Here is a 17,267-nt window from a genome sequence, read left to right on the forward strand (position 1 = left end):
TCCAAAGTAGCATGTGCTATGTTCATAACCAGAGACAAATGAAGATCTATCTTGGGTATTAAAAAGTTGACAGGAAAACTAGGACAGCCACCTCGTCCCCACAAAGACAGAGGTGGAAGAGAGGGACAGCCAGGTCTGAAAGCTGAGGTGTGTAACGGGACCTATGATGCTGCCTTGCGTTTTGTGTCACCTGCGTCCCTCCAGCTACAAACAGCACGCCAGCTTCCCCACGATGACCTCATCCATTAAGGCTCACAAAGGGCTCTCTTTGTGCCAGGATCGTTCATGGAGAGATTTCTCCGTGGCTCGGTAATATTCCTACCAAATAGATGGCTTTTTTTACCCACTGTGGAGTAAACTGAGGAAGCCAGCCTACAGACACCATCCATAACCCCCCTCCACCCCCCACACTCGCTCTGAACTTTAATCAAGGTGCCCGCGTTCATCCACACGCCCCACCAGGGAACAGGCAGAGGAAAGATTCTTTGGGGGCTTCTGGCTTTAAATTACCTGCTGTGCATTCCTCAAGGATCCTAACCCAGAGAGGGGAAGACACTGAACATTGGGGAGGGGGAGAGAGTAAAAATTTCCCTATGAAAGAAGTAAGGATGGAGCATCACTGTACTAGGACATGGGGCACCAAGGAAGAAGACTGAGTCCCACACTGCCTTTGGAGAACCAGTCGTGTCTCTGCTTAGTTCCTAGCAGGGTTACCATGGTCTGGACGGGTCCTTCTTCTTCTAGGCCCTTCTCGCCTGCGTCTTCTCTTCGCCCTCCTCCTCAACCTCTTCCTCCTCCTCCTCGTCCTTCTCCAAGTCCATCCATGTCCCCTTGGGTCCCTGGCGAAGATGACAGACTCCCAGCACACTGACAAGAGACACTGTCCACTCTGAGCTTCCGACACGGAGACCCTGTGTCTTTGGAGGAGCCGTCGGTTAAGTGGACGCAAGGATCCTTGCAGACTATCTCTGGGGACAATGCAGGTGGGCGGTGAGTGGGGACCGCCCAGCCTAAGAGTTCGTTGTGACTTGTTCTGGAAGCACCTAGGGGAAGCATGGCTGCCTGAGGGATGCCAGCCGCTCAGCAGTGTCTTACAAGGAAGGGGGTACAGCCCAGTGGAGGGGGCGCCTCCTTGGATGGACCCTCCACGGAAAACAAACAAGGAAGCCTGTGAGAAGCCCACCACAGTCCCTCTGCCCTGTTTGGGACACCTCTGTCAGTTTGACGCACGATATAAACACAGGCCCCCTCTTCTACAGGCTCCCTCCCCGCCCGGAGACAGGAAAGAAACATTGAAAGGCCGTGAGCCGACGGCCCTCATGCTCACTGGACAGAACGTGGGAAATGTGTGTACCTGGGACCCGTTTCAAAGCACGGTGCTTGTACCCACTCACTGAGCACGGGGACGCAGGGCTAAAAACCCGAGCTAGTATTTAAAAAATTGAGACCCCTGCCGTTTAGAAAAATTCTCCCCAAACAGCTCCCCCCTGCAAAATATTTCTGATTTCTGACTTCCGTGGCAGGTTGGGAAGTCAGCAGCACCGGCCCCCATGCCTGCGGGATCGCGGGCAGCTGGAGCCCTCATGACTCAGCAGCCTGAACGAGGTGGGCCAAGTGCAGCCCCCGTGGCCCCCAGACTCGCACCTCACATCAGGCGTTTCCTCGCCAGCTGGGGCCCCTGCGTACCTGTCCTTGAAAATCTATTATAGCAAAGCTCACCTTTCCTGGTTCCAGTCTGGGTCATAATCCCAGGTCTTGAAAGGGATCTGTGCGTTGGATGAAGCAGGGGTGGTCTGAGAGTGCTCTGTGCACGCCCCGTTCAGGGAGGCGTGCCGTGGACCCGGACCCCGTGCGGCTGAAGACAAGCCTCCTCTATGACCACGTTCAGCTTGCGGTTGGCCCGGCCCGAACGAGGGGGCGCATTCAAAGGACATTCCCGTCCCTAAACTCATATCCCGCTGGACCATCAAAGTGACAAGCCAGTCAAGTACCATGTGCCTCTACGGAACAAGACCACTCCTTAATTATTTAACCTTTCCACTCTTGAGAGTGAGTGCATGCACGTGTATGTGTGTGTGTCCCTCTGTGTCCCTTCATCTTCAATTTGATTTACTCTTCTCCCCATGAATTAAAAATCAATGTCACCCCTATTCCTTTCTGGCTTAATCTCTTCTCTGAACTAACAAAATCATCCCACGATCCCTTTTCTAGAAAGCACCTCTGGGTCAGCTCACAGCCATCCATCACGGCCACTTACACCATCGCCCAGCTGGACCTGGGAAAGGCTGGGTTGGAGGTGCTCTGTAAACGCATCTCAGGAACCGGACGGAGCCAAATGGTGATGCAACGGAACAAGATAAAAGGTCAAAGCTCCCGATGATGCATTTCTCAGCTGTCACAGCTTTTAGGGGGTGATGATGACATAAGCCGTGCTGGTAAGAAAGGCGTATTTATTCACCACAAAACTACAGACCCTGAAAAGTGCTACAGGCAGCTCCTCCCTGTGAGGACCCCCTGAGGGCTCAGCCTTTCCCTGTGCAGGTGATCTCCCCGTTACTCACCCTCCCCGTACTTCAGATGTCCCGCTGGCTTCCCCGTGGAGAGAGGTCTCGGACCGAGTTTTGTTAAAATCAGAAAAAGCGACCTTACAACTCTGGGGAGCCAGAGATGAAAACTAGAACTCTGTGTCATTCCCAAATTTCGGATCTGCTGTCCAGCAGTCCCTAAGGGACACGTTTATGAACCCTGAGAGAGATCCCCAAATGAACTCAAACGAAAGTTATTAGCATGTATTTCACTCTTGATGACAGCCTTTCAAAATACACTTGAACACACACACACACACACACACACACACACACACACACACACACACATACACACTGAATATGGTGACACAACTTCCGCAAAGCAGGACTTTGAGAAGAGAACACTCCTGGTCAATTTCATACGAACTTACGAATCCGCTGACTGGACACCCTGAGCTACACAAATCAAGTGGGTGTGCATAAAGTCATCATCGTTTCAGAAAATTTCCTCTTCGGACGGAACACGTCTTGATTGGCAGAGAAACACACGGTGGTTTCTTTCAACTGAAACGTTTTTTTAGCAACGAAGCACTGTTTTCACAGAATTTAGACAGGAAACCAGCCACCAAACCTGGCTGTTGACCCAGCAGAATGACCCGGATTCGCCGCTCTCTTTGGGGGACCTTGGAAACATGAATGTCACTCTACCCACTGGCATCGAACCTTTGTACACGTGGCCGCGACTCAAACAAAACAAAAACTACCTTGGGAACAGAATTAACTTGGTTAAGTTCACCATCCATCACCACGCAGCCTTCATCTTCTTTTCAGGACACCCAGATCCGTCTCCCTCGCCACGGTAATGATTACACTACGCTCGTGAAAGTTTGTGTAAGAGCCAGCAGGGCGCATTCTCCTTTTGGGGTGTGAGACGTGGACTCCTCCGCTTGGAGAAGGGGTGTGGAACTCCCTACCCTCTTCCGATGAATCCATACTCAGACCTTACTACTAAGATGGCAGAATAGGTGTGGAAGCAAAGAAGATGCCTAGCTCGTTATGGCTCGCTCAGGAGAGCCCTCGTGGAGAGTTAGATGTGGGTTTTAATCCACGGTCGACTACTGGCTGTGCGGCTTTTGCCATCACTCACAAGTTTTCAGTCTCCAATTCTCCCACAAGAAGCCGTCTCTTTACCCACCTCCCAGGGTCCCTGGGCAGCTTTGTAAGAGGTGAGGGCTACGAAACGTGCCCAAGATGCTGTGCGTATCCGCAGTGCCTACTGCATGTAATTAACCCGTGCCGGTTACACACGAACGTGCCCCACGCTGGGCACCCCAGCTGGACCTGTTTCACAAAGCACGGAAGAGAGTCACGGCACGGGAGGAACGCAGGATGGCTGAAGGACCCTTCCTTCGGCACACATAAGGGGAGTTGAGTATCTCTCAAGAAATCTACAGGTCATTCCTGCCTGCAACAGCAACAGGGATTTCTCGCTAATTAAAGTATATTAAGGATGCCCTGTGTCTTGAATTACTACACAGCTTATAACATATGGTGAGCTAATTATCTACCTCTCTAGCCATAGAAACGTCTTCCCAAGACAAATTTTATCCCTAAAAGAGTCAATTAGGGTGAGGGATTGTGGTGGAGGGCACGGTTATATATTCCAAGCCATCGCTCTCTTCAATTTGGAAATACACACTTGTAATCCTGACGCATGGACCTGAATGCAGCTAAGCAGACCACACTTGAGAGGACCAAGAAGCAATCAACTGCCTCCCCTTAAGTCCCCGTCATTCGTGTCTTCCAATCTCAAGTCAGCATCTCGAGAACAAACCCTTGAGCAGAAACCATTTCAGTCCCCAGGCTCAGAGACAGAATATGAACATTAGAAATGAGCATTTAAATCCTTTTCCTCATCGCCTCTGACAAGTGCACTGAAGGGGAGCTGTGTCCCCCCGAAAACTGTTTCCACAGCAATCCACTGAAATAAGGCACTGGTTTCGACTGGGAAATTCTGATGCCCAGGCACCTGAGTCAATCGCACAGACACTGTCATTGCTTGGATGAGCTGTCCCTGCTTCTGATGAGCCCAAAATGCGTGTCTCACAAATGTGGTGAGACCTGCCCCAATGATTCAAGACACTCTGGTCAATGAGGTAACTCATATAAATGTGTCTCTGGATCCTTAAAAAAAAAGTTTATAGAAATGGTAGTGTCACCGTGGGTTACGATTCTCTGGTGCCACATTAAGGCAATTCTCTCAAGAACCTTGGACATCAGCCTTCAGCAGATCAGATATGTACCATATAACACAGGAAGTCAGTGTCACCCAGGGGAGACTTTACGTAGATGCTTTAAATCATTGAATCATCAGATAACACACGCGAGAAGTTTTTTTGAGAATGGCCTCGTGGTAAACACATGGCAGCATGGTCACTGATACTGACCATCTGTGCAGTGCTCCAACGTGGGCAGTGGTCATTCACTCTACAGTCACCTGTTTGAAGACTAAACCGTTAAAAAACCCCCAAAAAACTCAGTAACCAGAACCCCCAACTATGGTGTTGCTAGAACACCCGAATCTCTACTTCTGGAAGAAAACGGAAGAAACGCCGATGTAATCAAGAAAAACTGGCCGGGCTTCAACATCCCGAAGCTGATCAAATTTGCTTTGCCACCCTCCTAAAATCATATGCTGAGGAACTCATGAAAACGTCTTGTAATCACATAAATATTCAAAGTCTGTATAGATTCAATCTTTTTCGTCAAAATACCACATGTAAAAAAAAAAGTGATTCACCCTGCAAGCTGAGCAACACTCCTGATTCCTGTCATTTTGCATTGAGCTCTGAAGTATTAATCTCCTCCCCGCATGCTTCTGAGAGATGGCTGTAGACGGAGAGTGGTCCAGCCATACTGGCAAATTTGCCAAACAGCAGACTTTTTTGTGCGTTTTGGCTTAAAAGGATAGGTTTGCCCTCCGTGGAACACCGTTCTACCTTGGAACGGCCCCTCTCTTGTTTATAGGACACTGCAAGTTTAACTGGCGAGGTGAAAGCTTTGTCAACCATGCAGACTGGGACCCAGGGCTGAGTCATGACATGAATGGAGCATCACAGTCAGGTATTAAAGAAAAGAAAAGAAACAGAACAGGATCGGGTGGAACGCATCAGACGTGATCACTACAGAGAAAATAAAAATCATTTCAGGAAACTTTCGTTTCAGTTAAACACCTCTTGGGGAGGTACAGTGTTGTCACCTTCGAGCCACCCAGCAGGGATTTCCACAGAGAGGACTGGCACTCTCCACTTTCAACCGACATCCCAGGATCTCCCAACACAAAGTGTGAGGAATCGCAATTCTACACCTCCAGCCAAGAGCATCTCCCCTCTCCCTTTCTTGGTCTACCTGTGGAAAGTTCTAGTGACCCAATTTCACTCGCCACCACGTACTAAGCTATTAGAGGCAACCCCACCATCGACAGTCCTGAGCAAGCGCCGTGCCCAGGATGTGGGTGGCCACCCCAGGCATGCCCGCCTCCGGCGTTGTGGGCAGATGGCTAGGCTTACTGAAGGCATGATAACCCAATGGTACCTCCACGTGCAGAATCACAGACATAGATGTTCACGAGCACGACGGCCATGTAACACCTCCCCCTTCTCTAAAGAGTCGAATTACGTTACATCATTCAACGCACCATCTTACGAGGTTTCTCCACTCTCTGCTGCCTGAACAGACCCGCTCTCACGGGCGTAGCAAGGACCCACCAAGACCAAACATCTGATTTCCACACCGAGTTTCCATCTTTGTCTGTCGACTGTCCTCTCACGTTACAAAGGGAACAAAACATTTTGTTAGTTTTTAACAGCAAGTGTTACTGAGAGAGACTTGTGTCAGTGTCTCTGTTCCTGGTTATGCCCTTGGCTGACTGCAGTCCCCCAAAAGTATAAACTCAAGCAGCTCTAACAGACCCCAGAGGGATCACCCAGTGCCCTCACAGGGTGGTTTTGCTCAGAAACGTGCCTAGAACGCTTGGCTCTCTCCACACCGTTCACATCACAAGGGCAGCGTGTACAGTCAACAACGCACAGTTCCTTTTCCTCTCTTGCTCGCCCATTGGAAGATTCAAGACTGTGTTGATACCCAGTCCCCTCTTCCCACAGCTGTCACCCCACAGAACTTTTTGGGGTGTGGCTTCACAAGCACAGGACATGGGAAAACTGGCAAAGTGTCTGTGGGGAGAGCCTACAGCATCGTTATTCCTGAGACCACCCCCCCAGCCCCCAATACATGCCATTTCATTTCCCCCATCCATCCTGCAGAGAGCCAGGCTGGGGAAATCCACTAAGCATGGGAGGGGAAACGTGGTGAGGAGGACCATCCCGTGCTTCTGTCAGAGCAGGAAGACAGCTAGACATGAGCAGAGAAAGGGGGACACGGGCCAGATGGCAGGAATTGGGCAAAAAGAGAGGCAGGGGGCCAAATACAGGAAAATCAACATCATGTAAGCACCAGGGGTCCCGTGGGCAGAGAAAGGAAAGCAGGAACCTCTGGGCTGAGAAGTAGTCACACACTGTAGGCTGGCAAGTGCCCTGGAGGCTGACAAAAAAGCGGGAAAGGGCAGGAATCTGCAGTGTCTGAATGTAGCCTTCTGCTCACTATGACCTCATTACAACAAAATTAGCCTTGCAGATTAGAAGTACCCACCACGCACCGCCGCCGTGACACTTGTGATCCAGATTAAATAAGGACGAAACTCTCTCCCACCCTCGAGAAGGTAGAGTTGGGATGAAAATCAGGGAATAGGACCCCACACCAAACCCCCCTCAATGTATTCCGCCCATTCATTTTTACACCCTGTGTAACCAACTTGCCAAAGAAACTCAGGGCAGCCGCTCACCTGAGCCTGCCCGCTCTCCCCTTGAGAGCGTCCTATCACTTCACAAATCCTCACTTTACTTTCTTGACCTCTGTGTCCCATCTCTGAGTTCTCTCTGCGGAGAGACAAGAACCTAATCTCCGGCAACACCCCCTCCCCCGTGGAGATACCCGAAATCACGTGTTCTGTCTCCCTGGCAGCATGGGGACCGGAGGCGACACCCACCGTTGTAGGAACTGGGCCGCGTCCGCCGTCAGCCGCTGCGTGAGGTTGTCGTAGGACATGGGCTGCTGGCTGATTTCGTGGTCCCTCATCAGGAAGCAGTTCAGGGGCCGGAAGTAATGGAGGAAGGCCAGCAGGAGGACGAGGATCAGGGCGGCCAGGAAGAGGAGGCAGAAGAAGGCGACAGGGGGCACACGGAGCAGCCCCAGGCACTTGAGCACTGCCAGGGTGAGCAGCGTGACGCCGATGACCTGCAGGGGCGAGAAGACCAGCAGCTGGAAGGCCGCGGTGAAGACAGTGCCGTCTCCAGGCTTGCAGTCCCTCAGGTTGGTCACCGGGAGCCCGTGGAAGTAGTCGAAGCCGTGGCTTAAGGGGTGGTGGCAGAAGTCGGTTCTGTTCTGACAGCTGGTCCCCAGGTGCCACTTCCCTGAGCAGACAAATGGGCGGCACGTTTAGTCCCAGTGAACACCCTGACGTGAAGGTCCGCCGCCGGCCCCCACGCACAGCACAGTGGGCTCTTTCTGCACATCCATCCGCCAAACCCTACTCGACCACGTTCACTTCCTTTCCCACAAACCGTCCTTTCCCTCCACCCACCATCCATTTCATCAACTGAACTATCTATCCCTGTCTCCATCAACTATCTCACCTATCTTTCCATCTGTCACCCATCCATCCACACACGTACACAGGGAAGGATGCCCATCTACACACTCAAATAGCACACACAGGAGCATGGTGCTTTAATTTAGAACCGAAATCATGTCTTCCCTATTTACAGTTGTGCAAACTGTGTCAGCAGCGTCACCCTTAAGAAGGCTGCTCTCGCGCCCTCCCCACCCTTGCACTCATCTCGTCCCGGTCCTCGCCTCCCCCTCAGCGGCCCGTACCTATCAGAGCTGTTGAATAGCCTTGAGTCTTCAGAAGCTTGGCGAATGTAATCTCACTGGGGGGAAGTCCTCCAGAAGAGGCCGAGAAGAGGAAAACCCCCACCTGGGACTGAGATGCCATCCCTGAAGCAGGAGAAATCAGCCATTAAGACGGGAGAGCCATCAAGACTGGCTGGAGGACCAGGGCCACAGTAACGAAGCCGGGAGGTTACCTGATCGGATGGGATAGCGGCCGGTCAAGAAGGCCGCCCTGCTGGGCGTGCACAGGGGCGAGGCCGCCAGGTGCTGAGTGAGTTTCACCCCCTCGTTGGCCAACCGGTCAATGCTGGGAGTCCTGGAACAAAAGACTCACGTCATCCATCGTGACCTTGGAAAGAAAGCCTTCTCTGTGGCTTCGTAAAGCTAGTCACTTCGCAGGAATATGGGGACGCTGAGGGCTGTGTGCAGTTGGGGAGGGGAGGGGGAGGGGAGCAGTGACACACAGCCAAGATTCAGAGTGAGAACAAAGCCCCGCGGGGGACAACGGGGTCCAGGTCTGCCCGCTCCAGGGGCCTGAGCCCACCCTGGGAGGTTCTGAGCTTCAGTTCCCCGAGGCCTGGTTTACAAGCGAGGACCCAAGTCTCGAGGATGGGCTGCTGTGAGGAGGGGGAGGGAGATGGGTCAAAGTCTCAGCCCTCCCTCACCTGGGCCCCCTACCCTGTTCCCTTGTGCCCCCGAACGAAAGCTCTGGGGGCAGCCTGACTCTTCTCTTCTCAACCACAGCCAAAGAGCAGGTCCGACCCAGCTATCACCTGCTCTGTCTAATTTCCACGTGCCCCCAGGAAGAAGGGGGGGTGGTGAGAGAATTCCCTGGAGAAAGAGAGAATGGGGCCCACGTGCACCGGCCAGTGAACGGTAACAAAGGGGCTCACAGACTCCAGGACAGATGGACACATGCCAGTGTGAAACCACGACATGCGGTGAGTCACTCACCCTCTGTGGGCTCAGGGCTTTTAACACAAATGAACCCCTGTTCGTGGGCTCACTTCTAGAATGACACGTTACATAAGACAGACCATCCTGGGGCCTCTTCTCCAGGAACGGCTGGGCCCAGAACCGTAGGAAGTCATGCCAGACTCCTCAGCACTGAGAAATGAAGGTCCATCAGGTCTGCGACCAGGCCGAGAGGCTATCCCACATCCCCCGACATGAACCCCAGACCTTGCCTCTCTGCCAGGCTCTACGTCTTCTACACTTCAGTTCTGAGTGTAGATGGGACACCTCCGTCCCCATGGCCTCCTTGTCCGCTGGGAGGGGCCTGTCTCACGTGGAGAAGGCCCCTCTGTAGCCCCCACCAAGGTAGCCGCCTCCCAGTAAAGGGATGGCGTGGCTCACCGCACTCCCTGCAAGACGGCTGCCTAAGGGGTGGGGGCATTCATCTTGTCCCTTGCAGAACCTGTCTGTGCATCTGACTTAAACCTCCCAGTGACTAGACTGGGCACCGAGAAATTTGATTATTCAACACTGTGATGTTATAAAATGTAAAATGAAAAAACATACTTCAGAAAGCAGTGGGCTCTAGGAGGGGGAGGGTATAGCTCAGTGGTAAGGTGCTTGTCTGGCATGCACAAGGTCCTGGGTTCAATCCCCAGTACCTCCATTAAACGAACAAATAAACCTGATTACACGCATCTCCCACCTCCCCGCAAAATAAAAAAGAACAACTAGAAATCAGCGGACTCTCATAAGGAGAGGAAGTCAGATTTAGGGTAATATGGACGTGAATTCTTTTCTGGGATTTTATAGCTTTTTTTTGTTTGTTTTCTTTTGGTAACTGGTAGACTCTGAACCTTAAAGGCTTGACTGCAACTTTGTAATTAAGACAGCTTAGTAGGGAGAATTACCTGCTACCTCAGCAAACTTGAGGACTATCATGTCGAATATTAAACTAATATCTTGTGCTATTTAAAAATAATACTTCAAATGAAAAAAAGAGAAGTCATGACGTTGATTAAAAAATTAAATTAATAACAAGGTTCATATCAAAAAATGCCAAACAGTGAGAGCTAAACTTTTCACAAAAGGTGGGGAAGGAAACATACGTGGTCCGCTAAAATTTTAAGAGAACACTGAATACTTGTTTTTTTTAAAATCTAACAAGTGTCATAGGTCAGCACACATCTTAAATAAGAAGGAACATGTGATGCACAGATTCGGGTGGGAACTGACACACGTCTGGCTGCGTCTCACTGGCCCGCTCTCCTCCAAAGAATAATTCACTTCATTTTGTTTGATCTGACAGTAACACGGAAACGCAGTTCCCCAGAGGCGCGGTCATGCTGGTAAGACGATGAGGGTTCCCAGGGAACAAAGTGACGAAAAATCCAACCGTGCGACCCTTAGCTGTCCATCGTCCTGAGCTTCAGAGAGTAATTATTCACAGATCTTACAAGAAAATTCTAGTGGAACCCTCCTCTCCTTTAATTCCGTTCGCAATAGTCATGTGCGACATGAAGCCCTGCAAAGACTCAGCATTATGTCAACCCTCCTCCGTGATCATAAAGAGATTTAAAAAACTTAAGGGAAAGTTAAAAAAGAAAAAAAAAGAGAGAGAGAAGGTGCAACACTAATGCCAATATTCTTCTGCAAAAGGACCGACTTCGATTCTAAACCAAAGGGACCCACGCAACGCCGTCCTCTGTCCCTGGGTCCGGTTCCTGTTGTGTGTTTTGTTTTTCCTCCCACTGCCGTCTGCCCTGGTCCTTGGAAAGTTCTGTCATCATCAAACGTGCCCCGTGTCCTTGGGACAGCTGTCCCCAGCCTGCCCATCCAGAACAGCCTGGGCCAGAGCAGGAAGCAGGTCGGGAGGTGCAAATGAGCGGTTCACACGCCGGGTGGCACGGGGCCCCGCTGGGACCAGAGCCACACGCCGAAAAAGAAGGCAAAACACAAGAAGTGAACCAAACGGAGTTAAAACAAGGGAGTGAAAAAGCAGCGTAGTAGCGGCGAGGAAGAAAGAATGACTGTGAATGTCTCCCCAGTGCGCCTTTGGAGTTTATCCAACCGCCGACGGTGATTCCAACAGGAAACGCCATCACACCTCCCTTCCTGACGCCCGTATGTGTAACGTCACACGCCCAGGTGTGCAGTCTGGGGGGCGGTAAACGTCTCCACGCGGCCTGTGCCCTGCGAACTCGTGTCCCCCGTCATGGGGTGACGCCCTACGAAGGGAGGCCTGTGTTCATACGGCAGCCGCGTCGCCCCACCTGAGGGTCTTGTTTCCATAGCAACCAGGATCCCCAATGCCAAGGTCGTCCGCCATGAACAGGACGAAGTTGGGCCTTGACTTCGCATGGCTCCGGGCCCCACACAGGAACAGGATCACGAGCAGAAGGGTCCTCATCTTCCTGCAGAGGGCAGAGGGGAAGAGACGCGTGAGGGGTGCTGGCGGCGTGAGGGGGACCCTTCTCCTTCTCTGGGACCCTCCCCTTCTTCTAGAAGAGGGCGCTCTCTACCCGCACCCTGCCAGCCCCGGACCATGCGGGCTCCAAACTGAATTGTAGCCTCTCTTTCCTGCATGGTTGTTTCCAAAACCAAACATGCCCTTCTCCCTGGATCGTCGTGCGACCTCTCCTTTCTATCCCAAACTGAAATACAGACTCTGTCTGGAGAAATGAAAGCACAATCATGTCTTTACGGAAGGCGGGCTCTGTCACCCGCTAACCGTGGAAAGACAGTCATTCCGGGGCCATCAAACTCTCAATGTGAAATGGTTTCTAAAATTAGCTGTAAGTGTCAGAGTAGCAGCCTTTACAAGGCAACATGTACACGTGGGCCTGACGCAAACCTTTCCAAACTCCAGGTACGCAAAGTTCAGAGCCTGGGGCAGCTCCGGGCGCCAGCTCATGGGGGGCAGCCAGCACACCGGAGGAGGGGAACCCGTTCACCCAACACCCACCCGATGGCACTGCACTCTGGTCGGGAACTACGGGCTGCAGGACTCTGGGAGAAGACACCGCTGGAAGGTGCACACCTGGAACTCCCTCCCTGATGCCCACAGAAACAGCCCAGTGAATACTCAGAAGAGGGACAGGACCCGCCAGGATCGGCGCAGCCGGGGGCAGAAGCCTCCTCAGGCCTCATCCCTTGGGTGCGGTTAAATGCCCACGGGCCAGACCAAGGGGCCAGGCTGAAGGACGCACCCACCCGAGCTTGCTCTCACCCCAAGAGAACTCAGGACTCAGGCAAGCGAGACAAGACCTTAGCAGAACCTATGGCATCGGGAACTCACTGGGGTGTGGAGGGGCCTGGGACACATGGATCCCACCAGAGCTGTGGGTCTCTGCATGAGGCATGACAGCCACGTGGAGCCGGAATCCTGTGGTGGTTTCGTTTGAGAAAACAACACGGTGCTGCCTTCCAAGGACACCTGGACGCCAACCCAGCCACCCCGACGTTCGTCCTCCCCATTCTTGTATCTGTTTCCTTCTTCTCCATCAAGCTGACCCTCACACCTGGTGTGGGAGGCGGCCGACAGCCCTGTCCGCAAACACATTCACGCCTGCATCCCTGGACCCTCTAACTGTGTTACCTTACGTGGCAAAAGGGGCTTTGCAGACGGGATGAAAGCTCTGGAGATGGGAAAATTCTCCTGGATTTTGCAACTGGGCCCTTTTGAGCACTGCTGGCCCTCTGTTCTCTCTTTGTGCTTTGACTCTCAACACGGGGTCTCAGGAGCACAAAGGCGCCTGTCAGGGTGTGCCCTGGCAGAACCACCTGGCCTTAGTCTGCACTCCCCTTTCCCATCACACCAGCATTGCTTGCCACCCTCAGCTCCCCCAGAGAGAGTCTCAGAGGATGCCAGAAGCTGCTTCTCTGGGAACACACTCTTTGACACTAAACAGCTAATATTTGGTCACTGAGCAAATGAGTAAAGACAGCTTCTGTGGATGTAAGATTGGAAGGTTTCTCTCCTTCCTACCTGGACGGGAGGCACCATGAGGGCCGTGGCTGGTTGAACAAGTACCAAAGAAAACTGCATGAAACCAAGAATCCACGTTCACTCTGTTGAATTAAAACTCCTCCCTCTGACTCAACCAAAGAGAAAACGAGAAAGGTCAGGAAAGTCTGTTTTCAGGAGTTGCAGCAGTTGCAATGACCCTACTGTGGGTAACAGGGAGGATTTAGAATTTAGCATCTGTCTCTAAATATACAGCGTGAGACACCCAAGAGGTTCTGAAGATTACTGAGGATGCCCATTCGTGATGCCTGCGAAATGCTTAGGGCTGGGGGCTCAGGGCTCCCTACACGGCTTTGACGGCATGAAAACTAGTACCAGCAACACAGAGAAGAGTGTGCTTCCCGACCTCTTGCCTTCCCTAAGAAGGCAGCCTAGAGCTTTCAGACCCAAGAAATCAACGGCCAAGACGCCGTGGTCGTGTGTTTCTAAGGACTTCACATTATCGTGGTTCACTTTATGTAGAAAATAAACAAAATGTCGTATTTTACAACCACAGTTTTCTGGGTGCTTTGCCTACATCTTCATCAAGTCACCTCCGTGAAGAAAATAAGAACACCTATTTGTCACATGACTGAGCAGACAGTGATCAGGGTTTCTCAGCCTTGGAAGCACTGACATTCGGGACAGGATGATTCTCAGTGTGGGGGAGATGGGACGATTCCCCGTGATGGGGCCTGGGCAGCTCCCTGGCGGGTGTTCAGCAGTGTCCCTGGCCTCCACCCACTCCATGCCTGGAGCCCACCCTCTCACCCTGTGTCATGACAACCAAAATGTCTCCAGACACTGCCACCTATCCCCTGGGGGACACAATCACCCCCAGTGGAGAACCACCCATTTACTATCCGCCTGTCACCCTTCTCACCGTCTATAAAATCATCAGTGAAACTTTGCTCCTGGACGTAACATGATTACAAGTCACTCCCTGTGCTCTCACAGGCGGGCAGCTTGGCTTCTGTGTGAGGATTTGGAAAGTGCAACCCATCAGAATGACTGAACTTCTCCTCGCGCCCACAAGCACATGTTCAATGCTAACACATAACGTTCCCAGGCCATAACATCCCCCCACCGGTCACAGAAGTCCTTGGATTCCTGCGCACATGGGCAACACTCTCCCAGGGGCTCTTCAAAGAGGACCCGAGCCTCCGAATATTCCTTCTCCTCTTGCCTGATCTCGCTCATCTGTCTCTGGTACTCGCGGCCCATCTCCCCAGCTGTGCCTTTTCATCAGAGATTCCTTCTCCAGTCATCTTGCCCGGACGAAAGCATCCTCACCCCCAGGCGAGGACAACTTGGAGCTACACCTTTCTCTCTCTCGATCAGTCTCCCCACTCATCTACCCCCCTTCCAAAGACCTTTCCATAAATGCAAACTCGGCACCCTCGCCCTTCCTCTAAAGATAACGAGCCAGGGAAATGTGACCATTCCATCTGCACTTCTAGGAACCACCCTCTCATTCCCAACTCTCTCTCCAGTGCTCTCTTGGGTGGCTTTTCTGTTTCTTGGGAGGTAGAGGAAGGAGTGGAGGCTTAAGAGTCAGGGGTCTCAGCTCAGGCCGGCAGTCATGAGGTCTTGGGCAACAAGCGTGATCTACTTGGGTGAGTTGTGTATCACCGAGATGCCATCTGTGGCATCGAGCAGTCCACTGAGAGGCTGGAAATAGAGGGTTTCCATGAAGTCAGGATCTCAGAAAGACATACCCATACTCCACTTCATTACAGCTTTAGTCACAATAGTCAAGATACAGAGACAACCTTAGCATCCAGGGATGGATGAATGGATAAAGAGAATTCCATGGTATCATGGAATGTTAGTCAGCCTCAAAAAGAGGGAAACCCGGCCATGTGCAACAACATGGATACATCTGGAGAACGTTATCCTAAGGGAAATAAGCCAACTGCGGAATCACATAAAATACATGGTCTCACTCATGTGCGGAATCTAAAAAAAATGTTGAATTCACAGAAGCAGAGGGTATAATGGTGGTTGCCATGGGTCAAGGCGGGAGGAGAACTGGGGGGATGTTGGTCCAAGGGTATAAACTTCCAGTTAGAAGATGAGCAACTTCTGAGAAGCAACACACAGCAAGGTAACTAGTTAATAATACTGTGCTATTGACTTGAAATATGCTTAAACAGTAGATCTTAAGCATTCTTCTAACCATTTGAAAAAAAAACCTGTTAACTATGTGAGGTGACGAATGTGTTAATTAATTTGACTGTGGTAATCACTGTATAATGCACACCTATATCGAATCGCTGTATTTTCATTTTAAATACATACAGTTTTACTGGCCAATTATACCTTAATTAAGCTTGAAAAAAAAAAAAGAACATTCCCTTCCTCCAAGAATAAAAAGAAATAAAAAGCTTCCAAAATGATGCAGTGCGAGACAAATGTAACTTTTTGGGAGTATTCTAATCTACCTATACCCCTGCAACTAAAAGTCATTCACTGACAGTTCAACCAGATCCATTTCAATTTAACAAATGCTTATGGCATTAAGAACTGGCAAAGAGACATCATGACAGTCTCGTGGTGGTTTCATGGTTGAATGAGACACAGAACCGCTCTGGAAGGACCCAACTGGCCCAGGGAGGGAGTCCGTGAGCCCAGAACCCACTAAAACGAGCAGCAGACTGACAGACGGGGTCCCTGCAGATTAGATCTCAATCCCGGCTCCCCTACTTCCTAGCAGAGAAACCATGGGGTGTTCATTAGCCTCTTGGTCGACATTTTCTTCTGTAAAATGGGGATGACTGTGAGGATAACATGGTGTACGTACCACTATGATTCAGTTAGGGACTCACAGGGGCCACGACTTGTTAGTTGTAGCTATCAGCACTGTCACTACAGTTCTGTGTAACCAATAATAAGTAGCAGAATAAAGCTTTAAAGAAAATGTGGGGGGCAACTAAAAGATGGCCTAATGACACCAACCCTGGGATTCACATCTTGCATAACCCCCTCCCCGTGGCTGGACCTTGCAACTCGGTCCCAACCAACAGAAGATGGACATAGTGGTGGGACATCACTTCTGTGATTAGGTTGCAAAACACGATAACCTCTGTCTTTTTAGCAGATTCTACCTCATGCTGGATTTTGATGAACTGAGTTGCCACACTGGAGAGATCCCATGACAAGGAACTGAGGGAGGCCAGCTTGGGACTCTCAGGCCAACAGCCTACAAGGAACTCAACCCTGCCCACAACCATCTCAGTGAGGTTATAAATGGACCCTGCCCACATTGAACCATCAGATGAGACCACCGCCCTGGCTGGTACCTTCATCAGAGCAGAAGAGCATGCTAAGCTGTGCCTGGGTTCCCGACCCATAGTGCCTGGGAGATAACAAATGTCTGTTGCATTAAGCTGCTAAGTTTGGGATGGGGTCATTTGTTACACAGCAGTAGATAACTAATACAAAGTATAACAGCTGAAGATGAGGAGTTCAGTTGTGTTGATGAGGACCTGAAAAAAGCTTTCCATGGTGGTGACTCACAAGGTCATGATGGACCCATTTTAAGAAAATGTTTCATTATGAGTAAGTGGTCAGAATTTATGTAAGTAATTTAGAGATACGTGGCTCAGCTCAACAAACATGTAAAAAATGAATTTGTTTTACAATTGAAAATTGAAAATGCTAGAAGAGGAAGAAAGTCCGTAGCAGCCCAGACAGATGTGGTTAAGAGATTAAACGGAGCAAAACTCAGGCTCTGTGTGAGTCTCAAGTAAAGTTCCACCCCAAATCCA

At 51.0% G+C, this 17,267-nt stretch overlaps 1 protein-coding gene across 2 annotated transcripts in view; it reads right to left on the minus strand.

The window, feature by feature from the left end:
- Positions 1-17,267, minus strand: part of LOC135320322 (steryl-sulfatase-like) — a 137,899-nt gene that overhangs the window by 65,055 nt on the left and 55,577 nt on the right. For both annotated transcript variants that reach the window (XM_064483427.1, XM_064483426.1), the window contains exons 3-6: positions 11,765-11,905; positions 8,732-8,853; positions 8,520-8,642; positions 7,633-8,056 (exon numbers count right to left, since the gene is read on the minus strand). In XM_064483427.1, the coding sequence (XP_064339497.1) occupies positions 7,633-8,056; positions 8,520-8,642; positions 8,732-8,853; positions 11,765-11,905 (810 nt within the window). The remainder of the gene's footprint in view (positions 1-7,632; positions 8,057-8,519; positions 8,643-8,731; positions 8,854-11,764; positions 11,906-17,267) is intronic.

This window comes from Camelus dromedarius, chromosome Y (genome assembly GCF_036321535.1).
Source record: "Camelus dromedarius isolate mCamDro1 chromosome Y, mCamDro1.pat, whole genome shotgun sequence".
NCBI lineage: Eukaryota > Metazoa > Chordata > Mammalia > Artiodactyla > Camelidae > Camelus > Camelus dromedarius.